The sequence below is a fragment of the Camelus dromedarius genome, chromosome 8 (genome assembly GCF_036321535.1).
Source record: "Camelus dromedarius isolate mCamDro1 chromosome 8, mCamDro1.pat, whole genome shotgun sequence".
NCBI classification, from domain to species: Eukaryota; Metazoa; Chordata; class Mammalia; order Artiodactyla; family Camelidae; genus Camelus; species Camelus dromedarius.
Window position 1 is genome coordinate 77996993 of NC_087443.1, and position 16670 is coordinate 78013662.

The 16670-nt window shown below is 43.7% G+C and overlaps 1 protein-coding gene across 1 annotated transcript in view; it reads right to left on the reverse strand.

Moving 5' to 3' along the window:
* Window positions 1–16670, reverse strand: part of ADAM12 (ADAM metallopeptidase domain 12) — a 324566-nt gene that overhangs the window by 6746 nt on the left and 301150 nt on the right. Inside the window, exons 19-21 of the mRNA XM_031461975.2 lie at window positions 16141–16276; window positions 15425–15533; window positions 13468–13647 (exon numbers count right to left, since the gene is read on the reverse strand). Of these exons, the coding sequence (XP_031317835.1) occupies window positions 13468–13647; window positions 15425–15533; window positions 16141–16276 (425 nt within the window). The remainder of the gene's footprint in view (window positions 1–13467; window positions 13648–15424; window positions 15534–16140; window positions 16277–16670) is intronic.

Genomic DNA, 16670 nt, shown 5'->3' on the forward strand with positions numbered 1-16670 from the left:
GATGAGTTCAGGACACCTCCCCCCACCCCCATTTCTCTTCCTTTTCAACCTCTACGTATTGGAGAAAAATGGAGATCTGATACTAAAGAGAGCTGTCCTATTTCTCCCTATTCTGCTTATGTTCTCACAATAGATACATATTTCAAATTTTTTAGAGGGTTAAAGACAAATATTTAAATCCAAATATAGCCCTTGGCCTTGACCATCATAAATTCTCAATTGTTATCTACTTCTGCATGATAAGCAAGAGTAAATGCATCCTGCTTATCCGGAGAGATCTCCCCAGGAAGACTGGATGTTATCACAGGAAGATGCCGGGGGTGCGCAGCCGTCCCTGGGTTGCTCGCGCAGGGCCGGGGCAGCACAAATGCCGCTCACTGTCTGGCCCATCCCGGCCCTGTGGGAATAGACCCTTTATGATAACACCAAGGTCAGCTGGTTCTCAGGAAGATGCCTCCATTTCTTCTTCTTCTCTAATCAGAAGCAGCAGGGGTCTTTTAAAGAACACGTATACACCAGCTTTCTCCTGGGAAGGGGAAGTTGGGGGTGGACTTGGCAGGGTCTAGATGAAAGCAGGGGAGGCCAACCCACCCATCATCCCTCAGAGCCCTCTGTCCCACGGTCCCTCATGAGGTGGGCAATTTGGAGCTGGCCCTGAGCGCTGACCTGACCTTTCCCCCAGTGTCCTGCAACTGGTCCTTCTTTCCGGGAAGGACTCCTTCCCTTTGAAGAGGAGTTTAGACACACTAAACAGAACTACTGAAAGGAAGCCAGCACAGACATACTGCATAGCACAAGGACCCACATTCAATATCCTGTAATAACCTATAATGGAAAAGCAGCTGAGAAAGAAAAAAAACATATGTATACATATACATACACATACATACATATACACACACACACACACACACACACACACACCCATACACCTGAAACTAACAATGTTGTAAGCCTGTACTGAACACAGTCAGGGCTGTGAGGGTCCAGCTTGACGGAAATGGGGAAAAGTTCAAGGGTAAATGACAGATGAAGACCACAAAGGTGATACACTCACAAATGGTGTCACTTAAGGGGTTTGAGCAAACAGTAAGGAGAGAAGAAATACCCAGACTTAATTTGTAAAAGCTTTTCTGAAATAGTCAAGTCCATGGATCGAAAGTGTGCACTGTTTCTGTGAGGAAAACAAGTCAGACTCAGAATTAAGACATAACCTGTCAAAGCTGCTGGAATTCAAGGTTACGGAGTCATGTCACTTACAAGGGGAAAAATAAGTCAGCTTCTGAACTCTTCAGAGCAGACAGAGGGAGCATGCGTGTGAGTTTCAGGGAAGGAAAGTGTGATCCGTTAATTTTATGCCTAAACTGTCATTGAAAAAATAAAGCAACTGCCAGATGTCTTTGAACGTGCAAAATTCAGGGAGTAGGCTTCCTAAGAGCTCTTCTGAAAGGAATTCTGGAAGTCGAACAGAATGGACGTCAGCCAGCTGCAAAAGGAACAGCTCAGTGACAAAGACACTGAGCACTGAATCCCTTCAGTGTAGACCCAAGGCTGACAAAACTGTGGGAATTACGGCCACAGAAAGAAAGACACTGTTACAAGCCATAATAACACAGACAGTACAGAACTGCCTGAAGTTGGGGGGTGGATCTTCCACTTCCAGATACAGGGCAGGCTGGGTTATTCTGACCTACCTTCTCTCTAAAACCACTAACATTATTGGATAAAATGTATTTAAATTTTTTTCTTAAAAGCATCAAAGAGCTACAAGATAGCAAGATGTTATCAGGCCAACACCTAAGTGAAAGGAGAAACCCAGAGAGGTAGGGCGTGCGCGGAAGCTGTAGGCATTTGCCAAATTAGGGAAACCTGGGTTTTGGTTCTGATACCCTTTTATGGTGAGGGATGCAGGAGTCACAGGTCAGCACCAGCCCTAGTTTAATAGGAGACCATTTTCTTCCTGACTTCTCCCCAGTAAGTCTGGGCTCTGTGAAGGGCTATCCCTCTGGGTAAGAATGTTCCAGAAGTAAATGCACACCACTGCCCATCCCTAGCCGACTGCAAGGAGCCCTTTGGTGCTGGGCGGACTAACGCAAGACAATGACCTGCAACCACAAATTGCCCCAGAGGACCTGAAGCTGACATCACATCACCTGCGTTGCTCAGTAACCCTGAGCCATTTCAAGGGGCCTCGAGCTGGTGCTGCCCTGGGCACCCGGCAGAGGCATAGTAACATCCTCTCCAGAGGAACCACCTGCGTCCTGGACACCAAAGGCTCCCAGAGACTCTTCCAGAAAAGGGAGCAGCTCACAGTAAATGACCGAGCGCCCAAAGCAGCAGGGAATTGTGAGTCAGAGAGCAGTAGAAATTTCAGCGGGAACAAACCCAAAGACACTGGATTTGGGAATTATTGGGACAGATTTTCTTACTGCGTTTAAAGAAATAGAAGACAAGACACAGATCTGAATAAGAACCAAAGAGAATGTCAAGAAAGAAAAAAATAAAAATAAAAAAAGTTGAGCATAAGGACACATCTTGTTACGCTTAGTTTGATACCATTTTGTAAACTGAAAAGCATAAAATACTGTATGTTATTCATGGATACTTATTTATGTAAAAATGTTTGAAAAGTGCTACAGAAAAGCAGCACCAAACTGTGTCTGGAGCGGGGCTGACGTGGTCTGTATCACTTAGTTTTTCCTTTTTTAAAAAAAGAAACGTATGCATATTACATATCTGAAACTTAAATAGGTGCGTACATAGAAAAACAGAGATTATAATAGTCATTTCTGTGTAGTATAAATATGGGTGATTTTAGATCATTCTTCCTTTTCTATATTTAAATATAGACATTCCCCAATTTTCACAAGTTCACCTTACGTCCCTTTTACAAAAGATCTACGTCAGTACTAACCAAAAGAAGTCTGGAGAGGTTCTACGCTTTTACAAAAACAGGCAGAAAGGGAAAAGGGGTTTCAGCGTTTGTTTCGCAGCGGCTGCCGGAGGGGCAGCGTGCACCCTGAGCAGGGGGTGCGGCGCCTGCCAAGCTCCTTCCCCGGGAGCCACACTCACATCTCCGCATCCCGCCGCCAGAGCGCGGAACTGTGTCCGTGAGCATCTGTGCTTGATCCTGACTTATTTTGTGCATCCCTTAGCAAGACATGTCCTAAGGGAACTGCTTCTTTGCGTTACACGGAAGGTTTCGTAGGAATGAAAGCTCAGCTTTCAGATAGTAGTGGAAATCTGTGTTTAAAAACTTACCAACAACATTAATTTCAATCTTTGGGCCAAAGAAGAAAACAAAAGAGAAAACGTGAACTGTTTTAAAAAGATAAATATTGAAAATGCCATAAATTAGAATAAGCACAGATAATGCTGTGTTTGGGAAATCCCTAGACTCACATGCTTATGTTAATCAAGCAGGAATAAAAGTATGAAAAAAATGAAATAATGATCCAAGAAGTTAAGGAAATAAAACAGACCTAAGCGCAAAAGAAAAATGGAAGGGATAACGATAAAAGCCGAAAGTAACCAGGAAAATAAAAATTAATTTCTATCATTTAGCAAAGACATTACAGACATTCTAGATATTTTCATTTAATTGTCACAAAGTCCAAAGAGGCAGGTATGATTTCAGATTTGTAGAGGGGATATTAAAGTAACGCTTCTGTGGTCTAGTGGTAGTAAAAGGAAAATCATATATAAACCCTAGAGCTGGTTCTTTGGGGGTGGGTGGAGTTAAGGAGACACCAGAGAAGCCTAACAAAGAAAATAAAAGCCAATTAAAGACAAATAAGTCCAGAAATGCAATGAATGGTGTTGAGGATGACTTACGTGTCATCTAGAAAAACAAAGCTAGATTCCTACTTCATTTTATACACTTAAATAACAGCAGATGGATCAGATATGTGAATGTGAAAAGAAGGTCATGAAGGTAGAAGAAACAGAAAAACACATCTGTAATCTTTGGGTAGACAAACCTTTCTAAACATGACAATAAAAAGGGGCAAAGAAGATGAACAAGCAGTTTATGAAAATGGAAAAAACCAACATGGATCTTAAATCTGTGGAAAGACCTTCCATCTCATTTTTAGGAAGAGAAATGGAGGTAACTTTTTAAACCTAGCTTATCGGCAAAGATGAGAGAAATCTCTGAACACAGTGTATTGGTGAAGATTTGGGGAACAGAAATTGGGACGACTCCTTTTGAGGCATTTCTGCCTAATCTACCAAATTTCTAAATGCATGTGGCCTTTGATCAGCAATTGTGCTCCCAGGAATTTATCCTACATCCATCATCGTGCATGGGCCCAAGGTACTCGGGCAAGAATACGCCTATTTGAAGGAGCAAATGCTTGGAAGCCACCCCGGTAAGGGGCAGGTTAAAGAATTAATGGTGTGGCTCTATAATGAAATACTATGCAGCCAGTGAAAAGGATGAGGTGGATCCTGAATAACCAGCATGGAAAGAAGCAGGCAGGGGGCTGCCATTTGAATCCAGAATAAGGATCTAAGGTGAAATAAGAATGGTAGTGAGGTGACGGGGGCTGAAGATGGGTGACAGGCAGACAGGTTTCATTGTCTCACTCTAATTTTGACTGTTTGAAAATTCCCAGTTTTCTATAGTCCCTCACACTGCAGAGAGAGACAGGTGGAACCAAGACTTTTCACCGTCTCCTACACTGTATTTTACAAAGGCTAGTAATAATGGTTACCTCTGGGAAGGGAGTCTGGTGACAGAGGCAGGAGGGAGACTGTTTTCTAAATAACCCTTTCCACTGTTGGAATTTTTACTTATAGGCACACATTACCTATTACAAAATATAAAGGTAAAATATCAAACATCCTTTTTTTTTCCACACACAGTTTGGGTATTTATAGTAACAGAAGTGACTGGAAAACAAACACTCCTTTGGGTGCCGTGATCAGGTGAATGCCTCCCCTTTGAAGTTATTTCTCTCCAGGGAGATGTGGATGCCTCCAGCTGTAATACCTTTAGAGGCAGCAGATGGATTTGTCACCTGAATATCAGTGTATGATCTGAAACCAAAAAAAGTTTTAGCTGAAGCTTCTGGAAGTACTGGGCAGGCAGCAGGGAGAGGTTAGTGGGAGTCCAAGACCTTGGTAGCTACACTTTAGATTTACAGGAGGAAGTGACACAAATGTTTATATACCCCATGACTCATCGATGTGATGGCTCCCTGGGGAATCACGGATACTGTGACAAGGCTTACTATTTACTACTGAAAATTCACATCAATTCAGCATACTTCCCACGTGTCTACTGAGTTCAAAGGACTGGACTTAGGTGTGCCTGGAGATGAATGACTCAGTCCTATGCCTTCTGGAACGGAGCAGAGCAGGTGTCCGGGTAACTGCAAGGCAGGCCAGGGGAGGAGGTGAGCAGAGGGACCCACGGGAGGACCACATAACAGCTCAAGGAGTGGGGAGGTCTTAGAGGATGTCTGGGCAAAAGGGTGAAATCCTGGAAGCAGAGAGCAGGCACAGAGGGTGCTTTCCAGCACGTTTTCTTGGTTACTAGCTTTTGGTTTGCCTGCAGTCATGAAGGCTTTTATAACGATTTCAGTTTTCTTGTATTTCACCCCACTTCCTCGGGAGAACATCTTGACAAACGGATTTCCTTTCCTTGTTACGTACTGGCGTTTCTGATGAGCAAGGGCCTCCATCATCAGGTTTCCAGACTCTGTGAGCACTGGTTTAAGTATCAGACGCCCACTCAGGTCAGAAGGGTATAAGTCCTCATCCAAATGCTGAATTCATTCTGTTGAAGATGACTTTTCAAAGTTTGGGCTCAACCTCAGAGTGACCAGCTTTCATCTGACTATTCCAAAACTGTGGTCTAGAATTAATTGGTGTTGCTCGTATTTGCATCCTTACAAAGCATTTATGAATGAGTAGCTGCTGCTTACTAATAAGCCCGTGTTAATCGTTCCTCAGTCTTCCTGTGGGTCAGGGGAGGGAGGGCCCTTATGCCTCTCCCCCACTAATGAAGAGATGTACCAGGCTGTCCAGTCTTATTTGACAAAATACGGTGTGTTGTATGTTCTACAGACACAGAGAAGATGTGGATTAGGAGAAATGTCGTGTCTGTCAGAAACACTGAACTGAAAATCTCCACATCTACAAAAAAAAAAAAAATGCACGGAGGAGTCTTCATTGAAGATGCTACAGATATGTGAAATGCAACAAATGGCTGCTGTGGTTCTGAACAAGGGCTGGTTCCAAGAAGACCAATTATGACAAGAATGACAGGAGCATGATAGTGTTACAAGCAAAAGAAAAGAGAAAGGCAAGACTCTCTTGTTACAGACTGAGGCTCTGCATGATGTCAGAAGGTTCCCTCCCCCGTACCAACCCCCACCGCTTTTATCTCTGTGGCAAACTTGGAGGAAGTGAACTAAAGATGGTGGAGGCAGTCAGCGATCTAGAAGATGCTCACCATCATGATCTTCACTGCAGTGTCCTCCTCCCTCCCATCTATCCATCCATCTGTGCGTGCACCCATTTTAAGACTGCAGGTAGAGACCTTGGTTTTGAACCCTGGCTCTCCACCTTTGGGGGTCTTACTCTAGAAGCTATTTGTCCTCACTTGTTTCCTCCTCTGTAAAATGGAGCTATGGGCGGTATCTGCCTCCTAGGCTCCTTGAGAGGGTGAGACATGCCTGCAAAGTGCTAGCCCAGGGGTACTGGCCACATCATTGGTGCTCAGTAAGTGCCTGCTCTTTTGCAATTCAAAACGCAACTGGAAGCTCCTTATACCCAAAACATAATAAAATAACTCAAATACACACACACACACACACATTTGTAGACCATTTGGCTGTCAGAGTGAAAACAAAAATTAATCCTTCCATTGCTGAAATTTCTACAGCACAGACAAGTAGTGCCAGAAACAGGGCTGATAAACATTCTCCTGGGCCAATCCACTGTTTCAGGAAAGGACTTTGATTCAGCAAAAATCAGTCTAACAGACAGATTCAGGTGTCCTTTTTTGCTTCCTATTATTCTACTAAAGAAGCTAATCTGACTGGAAAAGTGATCTTTTCCAGTTAGTTCAGAGTTATAATTCACTGATTAGATTCTGTGAAGAACCATTTCCTAAAATTTTCCTGGAAACTAAGGGCTTAAAAAGCCAAAACAATCCAGACCAACTAGGACCACACACCAGCACATACAGTTCAATGCCATTTTATGGGGCAAACTTTCAAAACAATACAGAGAAATGCTAAGTGAGTGACATTTTCATGAGTTTTTTACCTTTGAGAAAAATGACCCATCTATGCATTGGAGGTGCCACTTATACACCCATTAGAATCGCAGTGCATTTCAGCCCGACAGCAGAAAATTGTGGTTCTATCTCCTACTTCTTAGCACAGCCTTCTCTAGACACAATTCTTTCTGAGTGGAGAAATTTATTTCTCAGATGTGACACTGAACGTGTTTTTATTCAAACTTTAAATGAATGAAGCCTATGGACCATCATAAGCTGTACAGAGGATTCCAGTTGGCTATGTCCTAGAAATCTCACGAACCTCCCCAAGTTTGCCCCTGTTCCTTTCCTTTTCTCTTCCGGGAATAAACTCAGTCACACTGGTGTTTGGCAGTTAAGAATAGCACCTGAGTGTCTTCGTGGTCCCTAGTCTTTCAAGTTTTGCTGATTTTTAAATTCATAGTAACTTGAGACCCTCTCTTGTGTGATGGCAGGACACTCCATCTGCATCCAAAGCTTGCTGGAGATACCTAGATGGGGTCTGCGCTGGGGCTGTGCCCGCCACCTCCCACCCTGGGAAGATGCTGTGCTCCCCCTGCACACGAGCCCCTTGTGTGATTTCAGCCTCTCCTCCATTTGCCAACCAGCTCATGCCCGACCCTGGGCTGCAGCGGTCAGCACACTGCACTGAGGTGTGAGGATGCCATAAGGCAACCAGCATGCAGAAAAGGAAGGATGTTACTCCTCCTACAGTCGCCAGCTCACCCAGTGTTTCTCGGGCCCCCTTCCCTCCTGGAAGTCAAGTCTGATGACTTAACAAACGATGTCTGAGGTCAGGGGAAGTGGCCCTCTTCCTCTACACAGCACAGCTCCTGAACTCCTGTGCCCCGTGTCTCCCTCCCCGCCTGTCTTGGTGTCAGAACGCAAGCCTGCTGCCTGGAGAAGCCCTTTCAGGATTCTGCTCAAGACATGTGCTCGGTATGCACGCGGGCTTTCTCTCCTTAATATACCTTACTCTTTAAAAAAACGATCATATGGTAAAACTGACTTTTGGTGGGGTGGTGCAAAGCTGGATGATTTTTTTAATGTTTTTGTAATCAGAGAAAAACAACCTAAAGTGAACAGTTACCAGAAAGTCTCTCAAAACCCTCTGGGATCCTTCTGTACCCATTCCTGTGACTTGTCCTGTTTTGCTTTCCTCCCCTTTCCCTTCCAGGGTCTGAGATGAACTCTCTCCCCAGCAGTGAGGTGGGGATGGATGCTGGTTGCCTGGTCTCATTTAAGTGCCTGTTCCTTGTTTGCAAACATAACATCTAACTTAGGGCTGGGCCAATTCAATGCCAAGCATGGCAGAGATGTTCCATCATCCTCCCTGCCTATGCACACAATTGTAGGGGATCACCCACCCCCGTGACCTCGTATTTTTTCCATCATTTTTCTAGCCTTTTCTCAAGCCCACACTTTGCCTTTCATGCTCAGGTTGTGGTTCGGGAGAACTTGGCAGCCGTCAGCTAAAAGCTAGACGAATACAGTGAATTATTTTCCTCTAAAAGAGCTGACAGAATGAAAAGGAAATGATAGTTCGTTTCCTTGATTGAGGCTGAGGAGTAAGTTGGAGAAACTTGAGTTCCAAGGCTCATTCCACCGAGAAGGAAAGGGTACCCCAGAAAGGCCAGTCTGTGGACAAGAGAAGGAGTTGATTCAACTGTCCTTGATTTTTGAAAATCAAACAGAACACTTGATGGAAAGGTCAGACGTTTTCTATAAAGAACTAACTTACCCTTTAGACGTGAGGTCGGCCACTATTGCCGTGTTTATGAGGGTTTTCTTTCCAGAAAGGGTAGATGGTGAGTTTGAATGAATGGAGCGGGGCTGGCCGTGTAGTCGTGTGACTTCATGTCATGGGGGACAGGGCACAAGAGCTCTAAGGCACAAAAAGTCAGTGGATTCTGTCCGTGCCTCCAACCAGAGCCACTGCCAAATACGCCCCACACCTGCATGGAATTAATCCCAGTCCCCTCTGTGGGATGGGAGAGGAAGGGCGTGCTTAGTCTGCATCATATGTCTCAGGAAAGCTGCAGACAGACATGAGCCTGAAGTGAGAATGTGGGTTTTTCAGTTACTAATGTTTAAAGGCTAACATTTCAGTAGTTTCATAAAACAGAATGAAGGGCTTTTGGGGGGCCTGCTTTACAGGAAATCTTGAAGGAATGGCTTTGGAAAGCATTCACCTCTGGTAGGAAAAAAGACAACAGCAAGTAGAAATGGCTTTCCTCAGATCACGTGGTCTATTAGAGAGTCTCGTTTCCCAGGGTCCACAGGTGAGTTGCTTTTGAGACATGGAAAGGCTCAGGACAAGGGAACCCATGGGGGAAGAGGTTTATGGGCTCTGGGAGTATCTGAACTTTGCACACAAAACATTGAGTACTGGTGCAATTCCTTCTACTGTCCATAGATGGGCCTTTCTGGGGTTTCATTTCCTTCTTGGTAGAATGAGCCAAGCTTCTCAAACTAACTCCTCAACACCGATCAAGGAAATGAACTTTCATTTTCTTTTCCATTTGCATACAAAATATTGAGTACTGGAGCATCTTCTGAGGGTTCATCGCCTTCATCAGATTCTTGAATTTCAAGTCCATAAGCCCAGAAAAGTTTAGAAAATGCCCATCCCCTTCCACCAATGTAAACCCAAGACAGATTAGAAAAACAAATGCGAAAGACAGAACTGTCAATAGCCAACAAAGCAAGCAGAAGAAATTAGAGATGTGTCTTAACTGATCGAAAAGGGAGAGGACATTGTAAACACAAAAGGTATGGGAGAATTCACCAGAGATTAATAAATTTAATATACAAAACTAGAGTTCCTTTCATTTCAAAAAGTAGCATAAATAAAATTGAAGGACAAATTGGGGAAATGTTTGTGATAAATTACTGGAAAAGGGTAAATATTCTTAACCTATTAAAGAAAATGAGCTCTATCTTTCAAAAAGAAAAAGGAAATAGGCAGAAGATGAGAACAGATAACTCACAGAACAAGTGTCAACAGCAGCTCTGTGCTGCAGCCCGCTGGTACTTGCTCATGTCAACCCATCCTCTGTTTCTCGTTCAGTGACACCACGTTAATAACTTGAAATTGACCATGGTGGAGTTTTTACAGCAGAGAAATTACCTACAAATCAAGGTTTTTTTTTTTTTTTTTTTTTTTTTGGACAGCCAATTTACCAATGTATCTTTGGTTAATAGATACACAAAAAGGAGCTCAAGTGTGCCAGCAATCAAAGAAATACAGAAAGAAATGAGGTCTGAACAAGACGGAATAAGTGCCTGTGACTCTATTCTTCCTGCAAATTACAACAAAAAAGTCTGGAGAAAATGCATATTGTACCGAACAGGTGCTCTAAAAGTTGGAGAAAAGTCAGTGAACTGGCTAGGGACCTCAGAACTCAAGGGACTACCTGGCGGTGAATCCTTGTTTTTTTTGTGTTTGTCTTCTTTATATGTTGGCCTGGGCTCTGGAGAGGCCCCCAGTCTGCAAACACCAATAGCACTGGACAAGGAACAGTCCCGAGAAAAGCCTGCTATCTTCAGCTAAAAGAACAGGAAAAGAGTGACCCAGTAAACATCTTGACCATGTCTGACCTTACTCTGCCTCCAGGTGAATACCAGAAAAGAGCCATGCCCTGCTCTCCCTCCTGGGCACCGCATCCTGGAGACGGCAGGGCCCTGCTTTCCATCCCTCCCTGTGCTAACAGATCTCATCTCGTCCCTGGAGCAGAGACTGTGGGTGGAAATTTTCAGTGGATTTCTCATCACCAGAAAGACCAGAAGGAAGCAGAACGTTTTTCAAATGTTGAAAGAAGAAAACAATCCATCCAGAGTTCTATATCTATTGAAAATATACTTCGGGAATACAGGTGACACAGACATTTTCAGACGAAGGAAAACTAACAGAATTTGTCACCAGCAGATGTGCCTTAACCAAACAGCTGAAGGAACTTTTTCAGACAGAAAACGGTAACAGAAAGAAAACTGGGACATCAGAAGTGAAGAAAGAATGGGAAGGGTGGATACATGAGCAGATGTAGGAGACTATTCTTCTCAAGTGTAAAAAATTATGTTTGAAAGCAGAAATGACAACATCTGAAGTGGTTGTCACTATACATAAAGGGAACACTTAGGGCGTCTCTATCTTAAAGGGACCTAAAAGGTTGTAAAGGTTTTACATGCCGCTGAAAGTGATAAAATATTGATACTAATAGACTGTGATAAATTATATACGTATATTGTAATCTTCACAGCAGCAGTTTCAGTCAGGGCAGTTTTGTCTCCCAGGGGACATCTGGCAATGTTTGGAGTTACGACTACACGTCTACTGCCATCTACAGTTGGTAGAAACCAAGATGCTGCTAAACATGACAAGACACTGGAAAGTCACACACAACAAAGAGTTACCCAGCCTGAAACGTCAATAATGCTGAGGCTGAGGAAGCCTGTCCTAGAGCAGCCATATAAAAAAGTGCACACAGACATATCTCAAAAATACTGTAGATGAATCGTTACAGAATACCAAAAAATGTTCAACAAACCTCACAGGAAGTCAGGGAAGAGGAGCATGATGAAACAAAAATCAGAGGGAACAAACACAAGATTAAGATGGTAGACTTAAATTCTAACAGCAATAATTGCATTAAAAGTAAATGGTCTATAAACACATATTAAAGACAGTGACTGACTGAATGGATGAAGAAATGCACAACCCAACTATATGCTGTCTCTGAGAAACTCATTTCAAGTAAAATGACGTAGGTAGGTTAAAAGTAAAAAGATGGAAAAAGACATACCTTGCAAATGCTAAGCAAGAGAAAACTGAAGTGGATGTGAGATCAAGTGGATTTGACCACAAAGTCACCGGCGGTAAAGAGGGACGTTACACAATGATAAAAGGGTCAATTCACCAAGGGGAGACAATAATCCTAATTCTTTTGTGCCACAAACAACAGAGCTTCAAAACACATGAGGTAAAAACTGATGGACAAAAAGTGACACATTTATAGTTGGAAATTCATCATCCCTTTCTGTGATTTATAGAACCCCTAGACAGAGAAAGATATTTTGTTTTACATATCAAATGGGCAAAGCTTTGAAATGTTAATACTTAGTACTAGCAAAGTCATGGTGGGACAGGTGCCTTGTGACAACATGGGAGTGTAAGTGCATGTCAGTCCTGAAAAAATGTTTAATTTATGTATTAACAGACTTAAAATGATTATATCATTTTCAACCCAGTATTTTCACTTTTAGAAATCTCTCCAAAGAAATAACTAAAGTGGTCCAAAATTTACCTGTCTGGACCTTCATAACAGAGCTATTCATAACAGCAAAAATTGGAAACACCCGAAGATGCCCACTGATTGGCAAGTACTTAAAAAAGTATTCTATATACATATATAGTGTTATCAATAAAATCACATTGTAAAGAATTTTTAATGCCATGATAAATGGGAATGACTTTAAGGCAAAAAAGTAGTATGTAAAGCAATGTATACACAGAATAATCTAAGTTATGTTAGAAATATACATTTAATTTTAAATATGCAAAAATTAATAGAAGAAAAAATATCGTGATGAGAGGAATGAAAGATAACCAGTGATTGTATCTTTGTGTTTTCATTTGGTTGTTTTTACTTTTTTCCCCACTTCAAGTTGCCTATTATGAAATACTGTCACATTCATGGTCATAACAAACAGAAAGTGTGACTTCCAAAAACACAAAGTGTCTTATGCACTCTTGCATCGGGTATGGAGAAACTAAATTGGTGGTAAAGTTTTTGTAAATAATTCTGAGAGTGAAAAATGGTAAGAAAGTATTCCATTGCTCTCCCTAAAGCAGTCATCTCTGTTTTACTGCCCGGGACTTAATAATTATTCACAGTACTCCCTGTCATTCTCCAAAGGGTCACGGTGCCGATGTCACGTTGAATGGGCGCCCTCACTCTTCTAAATATCAAATTTAAAGGTGTTACTAATAATAAGTGAAACATATTACACCATAACTATCTACCAAGCACTGGACTATTGCGTTACCTGGAGTATCTCTTTGAACCATCTGAGGAGCTGAATGATCTCCGTTTTATAGAGGTGCTGAGAAGCCAAGCAACTTGTCCAAGTGCAGACATCAGCAAGCAGCAGAGTCTGGATTTGAACTACCTCCGTCAGAGTAACCGCTGAAGGCATACCTGGGCCTGTCTGAGCGCAGGGTTGGCCGGCAGGGGTCTGGCGGGGACGCAGGGCACAGGAGGAGCCTGGTGCAGGGGCGGGAGCACCCGCTGAGGAGAACTGGGCTGAGGAACGTCCAGGGCTTTGAGGGGTCTGCTGATGTCCACGCTCGGACACTGCGGCGATCTCCTGGTGTTGTCCTGTGGGGTCAGAGCCGAGAGTCACTGTGGTGATCACCGTCTCGTTACTGCAGGGAAAAGCAGGGCTGGAGGGAGAGGTGGGCCGGAGGAAAGGAAAGAAATCAAGGCGTTCCAGGAGGGGGGGGTCTATTGTTTTTCATGTGAACTTCAAAATTCTAACAGAATCCCCCCCTCAAACCTGTAACAGAGAGGTTGATTCTATTTGAAATTTTAAAAACTGGTTTAATTCACTAACATACGTAGGTGCAAGGCCCCTGTGGACGTGCCAGCCTGTGTGAAGACACAGGCCAGAGCTTAAGGAAATTAAGGACTTGTGAAAATGACATGTAGCTCAATGTGCACGAGGCTCGATGAGAAATGAGGAAAATTCCCGGGGAAGCAGCATCAGGATTTAGGGCTTGTGCCCGAAGGACCCTCTCCTGCGTAGTGGCCTCGTGCCCTCTGTCCCTCCCTCCCTCTTTCCTTCCTTCCTCTCTATAAACTCTACTGAGGTTTAATTTCATACATTTTGACATAAGTTCATCCCCCTGAAACCATCACAATAAGCAAGATAATTAGCATCTCCATCCCCCGGTCATCCTTCCGTCTCATCCTTCCCTCCTCTTTATCCCAGCAACTATTGATCCGACTTCTGTCACTATAAATTGGTTTGCATTTTCTAGAATTTCATACAAATAGAATCTTTTTTTGGGTGGGGGGAGCCTGGCTTCTTTCACTTGGCATAATTATTTTGAGATTTATCTGCGACGTCGTGTACACCAGTAAGTTCATTTTTTTTTTTACTCTAAATAGCATTCTACTGTGTAAATATACCACAGTTTGTTTATCCCTTTACCTGTTGACTGATATGTGGGTCATTTCCGGTTTTTGGCTCTTCAAAATAGAGCTGCATTTTTGGCTCTCACAAATGAAGCTGTTTTGCCCACAGTCCCACGGTTGGGGGTGAAAGGTGGTAACGCTTAACAGGAATGGCTGTCTCCTCTTTAGAACCATCTACACTTTTTGGATTACGGGATATAAAATATATATACAAAATCTATCTATCTATCTATCTATCTATTCTTTTGCCTCCTGAATACCTGATAATGGTTTTAAATATCATTTGTCATTTCTTGACACCAACACTGTTCACTGCTACAATCTGGACTCTTGTTGAGTGACTTCAACATTCAGGAATTCTTGTAGATACACCAGAAAACACTTGGTGGGAGAAACTACATACTAGAGTGAACTCTAATCATAATTCACCAGGGTAGCAGGAAAGTTAGGAGACAGCAGGGAGCCAGGAGGTACTCTGGTTTAAGGATCCAGATCTTGGAAACTACAGGCTGGACAGAGCTTCCAGAACCCAGGGCGGGGGCAAAATGGACCCAAGCAAGGGTTCCGTGTCACTCTTAGAAATACCCTGGGGGTAACCGTGGGCTGTAGACGTTCTCCCAAACCCAGTTGGTGGCATTTTCAAGTCACAGGAGGGGTCCGGCATCGGGAGCCTGCTTGGGTGGCGGACCTAGCGGGCCCCCTGGGAACTGGGCCATCTGGGTGCCTGGAGGGGCCACGGCTCGCCGTGGACCACGCACAGGGTCCTGCAGGGGACGTTCCCTCAATGGAATCCAGTAGCGCTTCTGTGGGGCCCCGTGAGCCTCTTCCCGCCCCAACCGGCCCCTCAGGAAGACCCTGCTGGACCGCCTTGTGCTGACCCAGCACTTCACAGGAAGAGCCTCTGGGAGCGATTCCTGCTCGAGGACTCACTGGCTTCTCACGCTGGTTTAAAACTCACCTTCGATGTGCTGGAAGGTGGCGGTTTTGTCGGCAGGCCTTTGCTGAGGTGGGCGAGGCGAGCCTGCCCGGGCTGGGGGCCGCTGGATGGCCGGGGAGGGCGCGCACACCTGCAACGCAACCCCAGGCACGCTGACCGAGGGCGCACTCCCCTCTGGCTTGCCCTTTTCTATTTTGTTCTCAGTAACGCTCCGAACACAATTTTCTTGTTTTCACTTAGTGTGTAAACATGCGACAGCAAAATTATCTAACACTCTTCTTACAAGATTAAAAGATAAACATTGATTTCTTTTCCCCAAAGCCACTATTCTGTTAAATTTGTTCTTGCAATCCATAGAAACACAGCTCTGTGACACTGAGACACATTTTGTATAAAGCTGGCATTTCAGCAATGATGTCTTTGAATATATTTGGATCAAAAGCTACCCCTTCTGATATGAATATCTCACTATTCAGCATGTCTTACAAAAATTACTAATGTAAGGGTGGGAAAAAATACATCAGTGGAGTTTGTCCACATGCTGCTTATTTATGTAATAAGCAGCAAACAGTTTGCAGGGAAAGTAAAGGGGGCAGATAGGTCTGGCAAAAACTTAAAAAAACCAAATCGACAGAAAATCTGATGGCTTCTTTGCTGAGGAAACAAAGCGAGAAGCAGGTGGCTACACTGTCTTTCAAACGCCGTTTCTTGGAAAGGTGACCTCCCAGACACGGTACCTTAGCTTTTCGATGGTGGTTTTTTTATCTGTAAACAGCAGTTGTATGAACGTCTTCCTTTTGAGATAAACCACAAATCCAGCAGCAAGAAGACAGAGGATGGTCACCAGAATTCCTATAGTTAAACCTTGGTTATCTGAAACAAAGCATGTTTGACACAGGGAAGAAGGCAGTTACAGTGAAATACGGGAAGCATTAAACTGTGACATTTACAGCAAAACAAACTTGGAAGGAAGGAACAGAAACAGAGTGTGTAAATCCCTGAATGGCGTACTGAGAAATTAGTCTTACTTCAAAGGTCCTGTATGAGGTGCAAGCTAGCTTGCCACCTGTCACTTCGGACAATTCTGGAAGTTGCTAAGCAGGAATGCAGGCTGGTAGGTGGGACTGCAGCCCTGGCCACCCAGGCTCCCCCAGGGGTGATGACAGCCGGGGAATGGTGGCCATGGAGGCTAACAGGGAGCCATCACTACAGTCCCATCAGACTTAAAGTGGTCCCCCAGCTAAAATCTTCCCCGCCCCATGGCAAA